Genomic DNA, 13,088 nt, shown 5'->3' with positions numbered 1-13,088 from the left:
CTTTTTCCTCCAAAGTATGTTATATTAAGTTTCGTGAAGCATCAAGTGTTGGTGTGGCCCAGCATCTAGCTAACACAGTTTTTATTGACAGAGCTTTGATAGTTGTGCCCTGTGCAGAAGGTTGGTATTTTGGACATTGTTCTGTAATGTTGGTCTTCGTCCTGTCTGCCCCATTTGTTTAAGCTTCCTATGTAAGGACGTGGTGCTCTGTTATTTTATTGTTTTTTTAAAAAAAAAAGTCTTGCTTGAAACAAAATTGAAAATTGAATGGAGAAACCCACTTATATAAATGTAATTGATATTCAGTATTAGAAAAAATTAGTTGACCTTAATTAGGATAATTAGATTTTCCATAGTTATTACGTATTCTGGGGGAAAAGAAGGTAAAATAGTTCCCTTCAGTATGGTAAGCTTATTCCCACACAAGTTCTCACTAAAGTCAATGGATCACTGAAGAACTGAAAAAGATTAGGCAATTTCCTGGCACTGAGAACAGTTTTGGATCTTGATGTATTGCCCTTGGTGTGTTTGTTTGGTTGTTGTTTTTTTTTAATTTATTATTTGTAGCCTTGTTAATATGGGCATATAAACAAGTCTTTGTGAAGCCTAGATTTTTAGTTGCTTTTATGCTTTATTTTGTGGGCTTTTTGGTTTTATTTTTAGAACTTGTTCTTAAAGCACAGAGAGGATATTCCTGTATCTACTTGAACCTTTTTTGAGGCTTCAGGTAGGCAAAATGTATCAGACCAGAGTCCTTATTATTGAAAAATTGCCCTTAAATAGTTGACTACAAATTCTTCAGGATCTTAGTATTACATTTCATTAAAAAGACCATAATACTGCCAGAAAGGGAAGATTGCCACCTAATGAATGAATAGCACTTCCTGATGTTTTTCTTGTGATGGTATCACCACCTGACGTATGATATGACAGCAGACAGATAAAGCTACAGTTTTCCTATGTCTCTTGATGGTAGTCAATGCGCTGAAGGAGAATAAAAATCAGAGTTCTAAGAAATCTTGCTTCAACCCTGTTTGTAGCTGACTTAGTAGGCATTTCTGAGAAAATGTATTGTAGGAAAATTGTCACTGTTCCAGATCATTCTGGACCCCACAGAGATTTAGGCAATAATTAGCTGAACAAGTGATTGGTTTGTGAAGTAAAAAAAAAAAAATATTTTGTTTTTTTACTTCAGAGTGCTATTTCCATGTAACTATTAACCAGAATCACTAATTTTAATTTGTATAGATGTGAATTGTTATAGGTTTAACTTTGTGAGAAATTTATTATGTGTTATAAGCATGGATTTTGAGACCACACTGCACCGTTTTTTATTCACTATGTTTCATTGTTAACAGAATCAGTGGAGTGTATCACAGTCTTTAAAAGTAGCAATGGTTATATTCTACTGGAAGGTTAAATGATATCCATGGCAAACAGTGCCAGAAGTAAAACATTTCATGTGTTGAATTGAATGTAGGGGGGGCAAAATGGAACTTTGAAAACTTGGTTTTAAAAAACAGAATAAAATCTGAAATTTGGAGTGTATTTAAGAAGTGTTAAATCAAGGGAGTATGAGGAGGGAACTGCTACACAATGAAAACAATGTTGGTTTTGTGACATTTAATAAGCATTTAACAAAAATATAATTTAAAATTTCAACAGCTAGTTGTCAAAATACAACTGACTTCTGTGTGTATCAGTAGGCTTTTCTTTAAATCTTATACATTGAGGACACAAAGGTTGAAAAGTAAAGATGCTGCACCAATAATATTAAATTTCATGTCCACATTATCTAGTAGATGGATTTTGACTATTAATTTGGTTTTGTATGTTTTCTCTGTGTGATATGTGTGCATTATTAGATGACTAGACTGGCCAAGGCAGACCTGTTACACTTGCCTGAGTTAGGCATTGTTTGTCATGCCACTAAACCTGCTGCCAAGTGAAACCTTCATGTGGGAAATGAGATCGAAGTCTGGCCTGCTGAAGATGGACGCCCTGTCTCCGTTTTAATTTTATTTTGCTTTCTTTCCTTTGGTTGTTTTTTTTTTTTTTCTTCTTCCTGTTAAATCTCTTTCCTTTGTACTTGTGAACTGGTAATTCAGTTCTGAAAAAAATATATTTTGTAAAGGGTTCAGAGTGTTTCTATGTTTCATTTTGATGTTGACCTGAAGCTGCTTGTGGGTGGTATACACAGAATTTAGAATATGATCACCTAAGTTCTATGCTGTGAATTATGGATAAATTTGGTTTGGAATGAATTTAAGCATCTAAATTCAATAGATGAGCACATTGTCAGACTGGAATAGTGAAAAATATATGAGTTTTAAGATGCATTCTTTTATATGTTATGCTTTATGAGCTTACCTCAGAAAAGGACAGTTGAAACTTTCTGGAGAAATTAACTTTACAAAGCAAAATCATTCTTTGCAGAGTACCTTTATTTTAGGTTGCATGGTCTGTTTAAAAGAAGGCTTTTGATTTGTATCTAATACGAAGAGTTTAAAATAATTATTTCTGAAATTGAAATTTCATTAATATTGAATGTCATGAAATATTTGTTTGCTTCAGATGAGGTCAGTGGCAGTAAGAGTTCATCCTCTTGTTTTTGTAATTTTTGGAAAAAAACTGTTTAACGCTCATCAGTACAAATGCAGCCTCAGGTTTTGGTTGGAATTTGTTATGTGAGGCACATTGTCTTTTAACACAGTTATTTGTAGGAAGATTGAGAAAGTCTCTGTGCATGTATGTATGTGTCTTGTGTTTTTACATGCTCCAGTGGTGATTATTTCAAGAAGAGCTTAAAAAAAAAAGTGTCATTTCACAATCTTGGAAGCCCCACAGTTCATGCTGGAGTGTTTGAGAAGGATCTCGTCCCTAAATGATATTCTTTCTTGTGAAACAGAAGCCCTGAAACAAGTGCTGAACTGAACTAGGTGGTGTGTCTAGTCCTCAGGCATTGCTCTTCCCAGACAGTGGTATTGGAACCAATTGGTTTCCCTCTGGTAATACAGCAGTCTGCGGACTGCAGCTGGGAAGAGCTTTACTTTATGCCCTCTGTTGGATTTAGCTGTGCCAGTTGAAGTAATTACCGGGAATTGTAATCTCTTTAATCTCTGCTGCTAAATCCAATAAGAATCAGGAATTAGATCATATAGAAAATATTTTTATGTGTTCCATTGATTTTTAATTTTTTTTTTTTTTTTTCTAAAGTAGGAAAATATTTAATCATGTTTTGAGTAGTTGTGAACAGCAGTTATTTTTAAAAGAAACATACGTGTTTACGGCTAAAGCAGTTTTGGGGGAACAGGAGGATTAACCATGTAGTTTCAGTACATAGAGTAGGGAAAGTTTCTTCTGAGCACATGGTGGGGGGAGAGGAATACCTGCTTAATAAAGATGCTTCTGTTTGGCATTTAGCAAAATAGATTCTGGTATGGACTAGGTTGACTAGGACTCTTAAACACTTAGATTAAAAAGTAATGATCATAACTGATATTTAGAACAACTGTACATTTCAGAAGAAGCGTAATATCTAGGCAGTGCAGAGCTAATCTACCTTTGCTTCCAGATTGCTTTGCAAAGCAAAGTATAAATAAATCCTAGAATCTCTAATTTACTAAATACTCATAAGCTTCTAAAATATTTCAAAGAATGTGGTATGGATGTGGCATATTTATTTCCCTTATTAGAAAATAAATATTTTTACATAGTTTCCATTCAGCTTTTAAATATCATGAGTTTAAAAGCCAAGGCAGTTATTCTTAAACGAAAGAGTCTGAATTTGTTATGTCATTACCAATAGGTTTTTTTGTGTCTTTGGGCTTGTATTCCTTTTATAAATAAATTCATGGAGATAGCACTCTAAAACTTAAAGGCTGTAACTCATGAGGTTATTTGGTTTCAGATATTGTTTTTTCAAAACTGTCTATAAAGAACAGGGAAGTAAATTTGCAAGATATTTCAGGTTTTCTTTTGTGCTTTTGTGGTGTGTTCCCCCCCCCCCCCCCCCCCGGTTATTTTCTATGGAATTGTTAAAAAGTTTGAACTGATATTAAAAGCTAGAGGGGGATCTTTTCAAAAGACATTATCTCTGAAAATACAGGCAAATATTCAGGGTTCTCTCTGTAGAGATAAACCCTCATTCTTGAATAAAGTAAATAAGCAGAAATTTCTGGCATGGAACTAACCAACTAATTTTTGTATTTAAAATAAATTATTACATTGTTGAGGGACCAAAGTATTATGGAAATAATGCTGCTAACTTCATAATTTAGATACGCTATTCATTTTTTAACTGCTATATTAGTTAACTGACAGTGTTCAGTTGATTTCTTAAGTAACATTTGAGCAAATGAATAATAAAATACATACAGTTATTTCAATAAGATAACCCATACACTTAAGGCTTAGAATTTTATCTGGTTAAGTGTATACTATATTGGCTGTAAGTGTATGCTTAAGTTTCTTTCAAAAGACATTATCTCTGAGCCATGTCTGTTGATCCTGTAGAAACCTGTATGAGTATCCAGTTAATGGCAAGATGCTGGCTGTTCAGGATAAGGTCTGGTTCATCAGTCATTTGAAAACACTTGATTTTCAGAAGAACTGATCAAAATGGTATGACTAGTTTGCACACACAGTTGCTGGAACTGTATATTTGGAATCCTGTTAGTTGGCTGCATAGTAGGCAGGATTGTGGGGCAAATTACCTGATTCTCATGAGCAGTCAGTCAAATCAGGTACACCTCTCATTGCACATCTGACTTCAAAATGAGACCTGTAAAGAGTGCTGAATATTGTGATGATAACTCAGATTCATGCATGTTTTTATAAAAGCCCTGGAAGACATCATTGCATAGTTAATTCTTAAATGCTAATAATTTTCCTATTTTTCCCCTTTAGATAGCAAAATCAAGTGTTTTGTTACGTGTTAAGGAGCAAGGTGCCTCAAAACTTAAATAAAATAAATCTAAATAGAAGGCATGAGGAAAGAAAGAGAGTACTGTTGTTTTCTATTCCACCTATGCTACATATTAATTAATTTTTATTTTGATTTGCTTTGTCCTTTGGTCATATCCAACTGCAATCTAGTCCTTGCTGCAGATCTGTAGAACAGGTTTGCAACATTTGATTCCCATGGGGTTTATTGGGACACCTATAGCTAAAATTGCAGAGTGTTTTAAAATGTATCATGTTTTGCTTTTTGACAACAATATTTATATATTAAATTTTAAATCCTGAAGTTGGGGGTTTTACAGTTTGAACCAAAGCAGTAAAAGCCACTGGCACAGTATTTGTATATACCTTGACTTTTAAAACGGTGTTTAAATAAAAGCATTTACTTTATTAAAGTGCATGGGGCAATACCAAAGGGCTCAGTTGGATGCCATATATATAGCTACCACCAGTAATTTTGAATAGATTATAGGTATCTAGTATAATTAGAACTTCCTTTCTGTAGTTTTTCAGTTCAGTGTTTAATGTCTGTACCAGTTTAAATCCCTTTGCATTTCAAATGTAATTCATACATTTAATTGTATTTGTAATTAACTATTGCATCTTTTTATTTTTGAAGATTTTTAGGGTGGGTTCATTTAGCAGAAATCTGTGTTTAGTTAAGATTAGGTAGTACTTAAACTTTTAGCATGATGGAGAACGTAATATGGTTGAAATGGTAGGAAGTAAATATTTTAGGAAAATAGCTTGCTTAGCTGTTCAGTTATGATTTTCTTAAATCTCAGTATATTTGAAGCTAATTTATCAAAGTTTCACAGTGATCTCCAATATAAACCAATGCAAATCAGAATTTTTCTGCCATCCCCACCTGTACTCCCAACTTCACTTGTATGTCTTGTGTGGAGTCACAGGAGTTTTTTTATTTTATTTTTATTTTACTTTTCAATTTTTTTTATTTTTATGTTTTATTTTATTTTTTATTTCATTTTATTTTTATTTTGTTTTTTATTTTTATTTAATTTTATATCAAAAGTAGGTAACATCAGAGGGGGGGGAAATGCACACTAATTTCAGTTAGCCGATACTTTGTTTTCCCACCCCTTAGTTTTTTGGTTTGGGTTTTTTTGGTTGTGTTTTATTTTTTTTTTTTTTTTTTGTTGTTTTTTGTTTGTTTGTTTGTTTTTTAATCTGATTTGATTATTTGCCATCTCTGGGGATTAAATTTAAAAAAAATGTTCTTCTTTTCTGTATCTGATGTTCTGTGTGCTATTAGTGATGCAGCCAACATGATCGGTTGTCATGTGTAAAACAACTTTCGATCACCGTGAAAACACCGCCCTGGGAAAACGTCCATGCTTGATATCGTTTGGTTCATGAACATTAAGTTTCCAGTACAGGTGACCCATAGCTCAAAGTGTTAAATAATTGTATACATTATTCAGTTTTTAAAATAATAAGCCGTTAATGAGACTGCTAGTCTTTGAAGTTTTGCTCACTTTTGTTTTTCCTAGTAGAGGCAGGGTAAAAGGAAATACTTAAGTTCATATTTGTTTCTTTGTAAGGGTCTGGTAGATAGATTCATTCTTATCTATTATGCCTTTTAAATGCAAGGGTAATTGTAAAATCATAGAAAGAGTAACATCTGTGTTGTGTTCCAATTCTGCATAACGCTTTCATTTGCTTATTCAGGTAAAATCCCAGATGAAGCCAAAGCCCTTTCTCTGTTGGCCCCTGCTCCTGCTATGACAAGCCTGATGCCTGGTGCAGGGTTGCTTCCTATACCTACACCAACCCCTTTGACTACAGTAAGTAAAAGTCAGTCCCTGTTTGATTTCTGAGTTTCCTCTAAAAAAAACCTGCACAAAATTCGGCATCCTTTCTGAAGCTTGTGCTCCAACAGCTGTTTTAGTCTACAACTTATATAATGAAACAGTAGGGCCCAAGACATCAGTTAGAGGGTTAGGCTGATTCTCTTAATGGTTCATAGCTGTCATTGTAGAAGAGACATTGCATGACTTTGAAAATCATTTTTAGCTCACAAGAATGTTGGCTTTTTTTGTCTTAAAATAGGAGATACTGCCCTCATTGATGTGTAAAGCAATAGTTTGCATATTTCGAAAACAAAAGAAGTGCTTACTCATGGTTCTGCTGCATAATTGTTGCTAATGAAACATGGGCATAGAATCTTTTAGGTTGGAAAAGACCATAGAGTCCAACTGTTAACACTGCCAAGTCCACCACTAAACCTTGTCCCTAAGTGCCACATCTATACAGCTTTTACATACCTCCAGGGATGGTGGCTGAACAGCTTCCCTGGGCAGCCTGTTCCAGTGCTTAAAAACCTTTTCTGTGAAGAAATGTTTCCTAATGTCCAGTCTAAACCTCCCCTGGCACAGTTTGAGGGCATTTCCTCTTCTATCATTTGTTACTTGGGAGAAGAGACCAACACCCACCTAGCTACAGCCTCCTTTCAGGTAGCTGTAGAGTGTGAGAAGGTGTCTCCCCTGAGCCTCCTTTTCTCCAGACTAAACACCCCCAGTTCCTTCAGCCGCTTCTCATCAGACTTGTGTTCCAGACCCTTCACCAACTTTGTTGCCCTTTTCTGGACCCACTCCAGCACCTCAACATCTCTCTTGTAGTGAGGAGCCCAGAACTGAATGCAGGATTCGAGGTGCGGCCTCACCAGTGCCCAGTACAGGGGGGTGATCACTTCCCTACTCCTGCTGGCCACACTATTGCTGATACAGGCTAGGATGCTGTTGACCTTCTTGGCTACCTGGGCACACTGCTGGCTCATGTTCAGCTGGCCATCAATCGGCACCCCCAGGTCCTTTTCTACCAAGCCGCTTTTCAGCCGCTCTTCCACAAGCCTGGAGCATTGCATGGGGGTGTTGCGGCCCAAATGCAGGACCCAGCACATTGCCTTGCTGAATCTCATACCTTTGGCCACAGCCCCTCAGTCCAGCCTGTCCAGATCCCTCTGCAGAGCCTTTCTACCATCCAGCAGATCAACACTCCCAGCCAACTTGGTGCCATCTGGAGACATGCTGAGGGTGCACTCAATCCTCTCATCCAGATCATCAATGAAGATACTAAATAGAAATGGTGTAATAGCAGTAGAGACATTTGTTTCTAAACTAACCTTTTAAGGTAAATTCACTTTGGCTTTATATCTGTCTTTAATAAATTATCTGTCAAGTTTAGACTGTCAAAGAGGAAGTCAAGCTGTACAACCCTCTGCATAATAATAAAAGAATGATTTCAAGTGAAGACAGTAGTTTTCACTTGTTCTATAACAAAAACCGTAATTGCTGGTGCCTTGTTGAGAATTTGTAGCACCTGTTAGAAACTTTGTTTGCTGGAAAGGCAGTTGCTTTTTTTTGGTGGAGAAAATAAAATTCAAACCAGGAACTCAGTAGCCCAATTTAGTAGGCAATTTTTTTATTTTTTTAAATATCATTCCCCAAGAGAAATTTCAATTCTCAGTTCTAAAAATGAGTTGCATTGTCCTTGTTCTCTAGGCAGTGACTGTGTTTGTAGGGAAAGGTCTTACACTTAATATCTTTCACGTTTCAGCTGTAATTAATCTTATGTGATATGTTTATTCAAAAGGTACTTTATCTGTCCCTTTGATAGACTGATGTCTGTTATGAAACAAATTGGCTCTGGTCACTGCAAATTCCCTTCTTCCTTGCTGGGCAAGGCTTCAGCAGTACATTATCCATTTGTGGATAAGCAATTCCATATCCACTTCCTTATACTTGTAGCAAAAAAAAAAAAAGGCTATTAACAGTGTTTGAAGGTATCTTACTTAATTGACTGTAAGCATTAGAAATTCAAGCCAGTATTTTTTTTTCTGATTTATGTACTGCATCCCTGTCCAGACCATTTTGATAAGACGGTAGCTGATAGCACACAGATAATCTTAACTATAGAAGGTTATTTATGGGTCCTGCCAGCAAGTCTGCTCCACCATGAGTACCTCTCTCCCCCAGAGACACAGGTCCTGCCAGGAGCCTGCTCCAGCATGATCTCTGTGGGGTCACAGCCTCCTTCAGGGCACATCCCCCTTCACCACGGGCTGCAGGAGAGCTTCTGATCCAGTGCCTGGAGCACCTTGTCCTTTCCTTCCTCACTGACCTTAGTGTCTGCAGAGTCGTTGCTCTCGCATATTCTCGCTCCTCTCTCTAGCTGCAGTTGTGCAGCATTTTTTTCTCCTTAAATTTGTTATCCCAGAGGTGCTACCACTGTGTTGTGGTTTAAGCCCAGCTGGTAACTCAGAACTATGCAGCCACTCCCTCACTCTCCCCCCTTGCTCTCCAAGGGATGTGGAGGAGAATCGAAAGAATAAAAGTCCCACGGGTTGAGATATGAACAGTCCAGTAACTAAGGTATAACACAAAACTACTACTGCTACCACCAATAATAATAAGGGAAATAACAAGGGGAGAGAATACAGTTGCTCACCGCCCACTGACTGATACCCAGCATGACCTGAGCAGCGATCTGGGCCTTCTGGGTATCTCCCCCCAGTTTATATGCTGGGCATGACGTGCTGTGGTATGAAATATCCCTTTGTCTAGTTTGGGTCAGCTGTCTCTGCTTCCTCCCGGCTTCTTGTGCCCCTCCTTATTGGCAGAGCATGAGACTAAAACTCCTGGATCGGAGTAAAGCATTACTTAGCAACAACTAAAACCGTCGGTGTTATCAGCATTTGTCCCAGGCTGGAAGTCAAAAACACAGCACTGCACCAGCAACTAGGAAGGAGAAAAATGACTGCTACTGCTGAACCCAGGACACACTGTCCCTGGCTCAGCCTTGGCCATTAGCAGGTCCATCTTGGAGCTGGCTGGAACTGGCTCTGAGCGATGTAGGGGAAGCTTCTGGCATCTTCTCACTGAAGCCACCCCTGTAGTCCCCTTCTCTGCTACCAAAACATTGCCACATAAAACCAATGCAGTATTCAGCTGGGACCTAAAAGTCTTGCCTATATTCATTAGGTTTATTTCTACGGAAACATAGGAGGTGGACAAGTGTTAACAAGTGAAGTATCGTCCGCCAGTGCTTCGCTTCTCAAAGCATATTCTATTTTTGTGTTTTTCAGCTCAGTGTTTCACTTGGCAATTTTGGGGCTATACCAGCAGCAGCATTGGACCCTAACATTGCAGCACCGGGAGAAATACCACAGCCACCGATTATGGGGAATGTGGACCCATCCAAAATTGATGAAATTAGAAGAACAGTCTACGTTGGAAACTTGAATTCACAGGTAGCTTTTTAAAATTGTTATTATTTTATTCCCAGTGCTAATAGAAGATGCAGAATTGTCGTTTTTGAATTATAATCTTACATTTTATTCTGAATGCTCCTTTGTCAACCAGATAAGACCAGACTCTGGAATTCATTCTCGCAGGATACCAGAGAAATCACACTGTAGCTGAATTCAAGAAACATAGTTACGATTGTGGGGGTTGATTAAATGTCCAGCTGGGTTGTGTTAGCTGAACAGTGCCTCAGAAGTTGTGAGGTCATGGTAGCTGTCCCCTACAGCACTGTGCAGTTGTTTAAGTACAGTAAGAAGAAATGATTAGTCCTAGTAGAAGTTGCAAGATTAGCATAGAAACCTTTGATTTTCCGTGGCAGGAAAGTTAGGTCTGTCAGAAATGTGGGTGTTTTTTTATCAGTTGATGTAATTAATTGAAAACCAAATTGCTTTTGACAGATGCAGTATTTGATTTTGGGTTTTTCCTTGTCTGCAAAATCAGCTACTACAGTGTAAAAGTACTGTTGATTGCAATAAAATAAAACAAACTGGAAGCCAGTAGGAAAACAGATAAAAGTGAAGTCTTGCAATGTTGTTTGGATTATTTTTATTTTTTTTTTTTCATTTTTAATTGATCAAAATTCACAGTCAATATCTTGGACATAGGTGCATCAGGAAATTCCTCATCAGTTATTTCAAATGAGCTGCCTGAAAAGTACAAAATCCTGTGCAAGTGCTTTTTTAACCTTGATTTGCTTTTTTAACCTTTAAGTTTAAGGGCTTGTGGTTGTACTATTTTAAATTATAGTATATTCTTTAAGAGAAAAAGTTTGGGTTTTTTTTTTTTTTCTGTTTCTCTGAAGTGAACATTATCAAATTCATGTTGCCTGTGAGATGTTTTTCTAAAATCTGTAGCCCTTAGATTACCTGATATGTTGGTTAAGTGGTTTTCATTATATGTTTTAATTCATCTGAGCATTTTGACTCTTTCTAGACTACAACAGCAGATCAGCTGCTTGAATTCTTTAAGCAAGTTGGAGAAGTCAAATTTGTGCGAATGGCAGGTGATGAGACACAACCAACACGATTTGCTTTTGTGGAATTTGCAGACCAAAATTCTGTGCCTCGAGCTCTTGCCTTTAATGGAGTTATGTTTGGAGACAGGCCGCTGAAGTAAGAAATTAATTGTCCGTATGAATACTGAATGAGAGATTTCTTTAGAACCCTTACACGTTTATGACTCTGATGTGCAGAAACTACTGTGAATATTCTTTCATAGAATCGTAGTTAGGGCTGGAAAGGACCTAAAGATCATCTAGTTCCAACCCCCCTGCCATGGGCAGGGACACCTCCCACTAAACCATGTCGCCCAAGGCTCTGTCCAGCCCAGCCTTGAACACCGCCAGGGATGGGGCATTCCTTGGGCAACCCTTTCTAGTGCCTCACCACCCTCATGAAAAAGAACTTCCTTATATCTAATCTAAACTTCCCCTGTTTAAGTTTGAACCTGCTGCCTCTTGTCCTGTCACTACAGTCCCTAATGAAGAGTCCCTCTCCAGCATCCTTATAGGCCCCCTTCAGGTACTGGAAGGCTGCTATGAGGTCTCCACGCAGCCTTCTCTTCTCCAGGCTGAACAGCCCCAACTTTCTCAGCCCGTCTTCATACGGGAGGTGCTCCAGGCCCCTGATCATCCTCGTGGCCCTCCTCTGTACTTGTTCCAACAGTTCCATGTCCTTTTTATGTTGAGGATACCAGAACTGCACGCAGTACTCCAAGTGAGGTCTCACAAGAGCAGAGTAGAGGGGCAGGATCACCTCCTTTGACTTGCTGGTCACGCTACTTTTGATGCAGCCCAGGGTACAGTTGGCTTTCTGGGCTGCAAGCACATGCTGCCGGCTCATGTTAAGTTTCTCATCGACCAACACCCCCAAGACCTTTTCCTCAGGGCTGCCCTGAATCTCTTCTCTGCCCAACCTGTAGCTGTGCCCTGACCCAGGTGTGTAGGACCTTGCACTTGGCTTGGTTGATCTTTCAATATAAGGATCTATTGTTAGTAAACTGGAACACTTTTATGAATTCCAATTTCAAGGTTGGGCCTAACTTTCTCCAAGAAGAATATGGATAGCATCAAGTAAAATATTTCTACATCTAAACTTGAGTTACTGAAAGCCATAACAGTGAGAGAATATGCAAAGTCCTGGTGCTAATTAGGGTTTAGATATGATTTGTGTGTAATTGGTAGGTCATAATGTAGAGATTTGATTTGAAATAAACAGATTTCTAGACTTCTACTAGAAATATTTTAACACAGAAATACTGTGCTGTATTTATTTAAAAGTGGTAAGATTTGAAAGTGGTAAAAGACATTTCCGATACTTAGAACATACGAGTGTTAAGAAAAATCTAGTTTTGCTGAACTTTAATGTATTTAGTCATATGTGGAAGTTAAGGTGTTTTCTTACTTTGTTTTTCATTTTCCCTTTTCAAGAGTTTGGGAGTTAAATGTTTTATTTTTTCTTAATTTAGAATAAATCACTCCAATAATGCAATAGTGAAGCCTCCTGAAATGACACCACAAGCTGCTGCCAAGGAACTGGAAGAAGTGATGAAGAGAGTAAGGGAAGCCCAGTCTTTCATATCTGCTGCTATTGAGCCAGGTAGGTATATTATGCTCATTACCTAACAGACATGTTCTATGTGTACCTTGGCATGTGCTTTTAAGAGCACTTTCAAACACAGGAATGTGGTACTCAAAGGTGAACAACATGCTTGGGTGAAAACAAAGGAAAATAATCAAAATTGCCTTCATGCAACAAAGCAATGGAATGAAGCTGGCTTTTTATTTCATCATATCTTATTTTC

The 13,088-nt window shown here is 37.7% G+C and overlaps 1 protein-coding gene across 3 annotated transcripts in view; it reads left to right on the top strand.

The window, feature by feature from the left end:
• The first annotated feature begins 6 nt into the window (after positions 1–6).
• Positions 7–13,088, top strand: part of LOC130599448 (splicing regulatory glutamine/lysine-rich protein 1-like) — a 33,823-nt gene continuing 20,741 nt past the window's right edge. Inside the window, exons 1-6 of one of the 3 annotated variants that reach the window (XM_057409915.1) lie at positions 98–120; positions 6,236–6,359; positions 6,652–6,767; positions 10,067–10,231; positions 11,220–11,398; positions 12,753–12,883. In XM_057409915.1, coding sequence (XP_057265898.1) covers positions 6,705–6,767; positions 10,067–10,231; positions 11,220–11,398; positions 12,753–12,883 — 538 coding nt within the window. In that variant the 5' untranslated portion in view covers positions 98–120; positions 6,236–6,359; positions 6,652–6,704. Of the gene's footprint in view, positions 121–6,235; positions 6,360–6,651; positions 6,768–10,066; positions 10,232–11,219; positions 11,399–12,752; positions 12,884–13,088 lie in introns of all 3 variants that reach the window. The other 2 variants (XM_057409917.1, XM_057409916.1) reach the window with 2 other exon arrangements.

The sequence above is a fragment of the Pezoporus wallicus genome, unplaced genomic scaffold, assembly GCF_028554395.1.
Source record: "Pezoporus wallicus isolate ANWC-B61680 ecotype Strahan unplaced genomic scaffold, APGP_CSIRO_Pwel_v1 contig_13451, whole genome shotgun sequence".
Taxonomy (NCBI): domain Eukaryota; kingdom Metazoa; phylum Chordata; class Aves; order Psittaciformes; family Psittacidae; genus Pezoporus; species Pezoporus wallicus.
The sequence above is the reverse complement of the archived record's forward strand: the minus strand, read 5'-3'. Positions and strand labels throughout refer to the sequence as shown.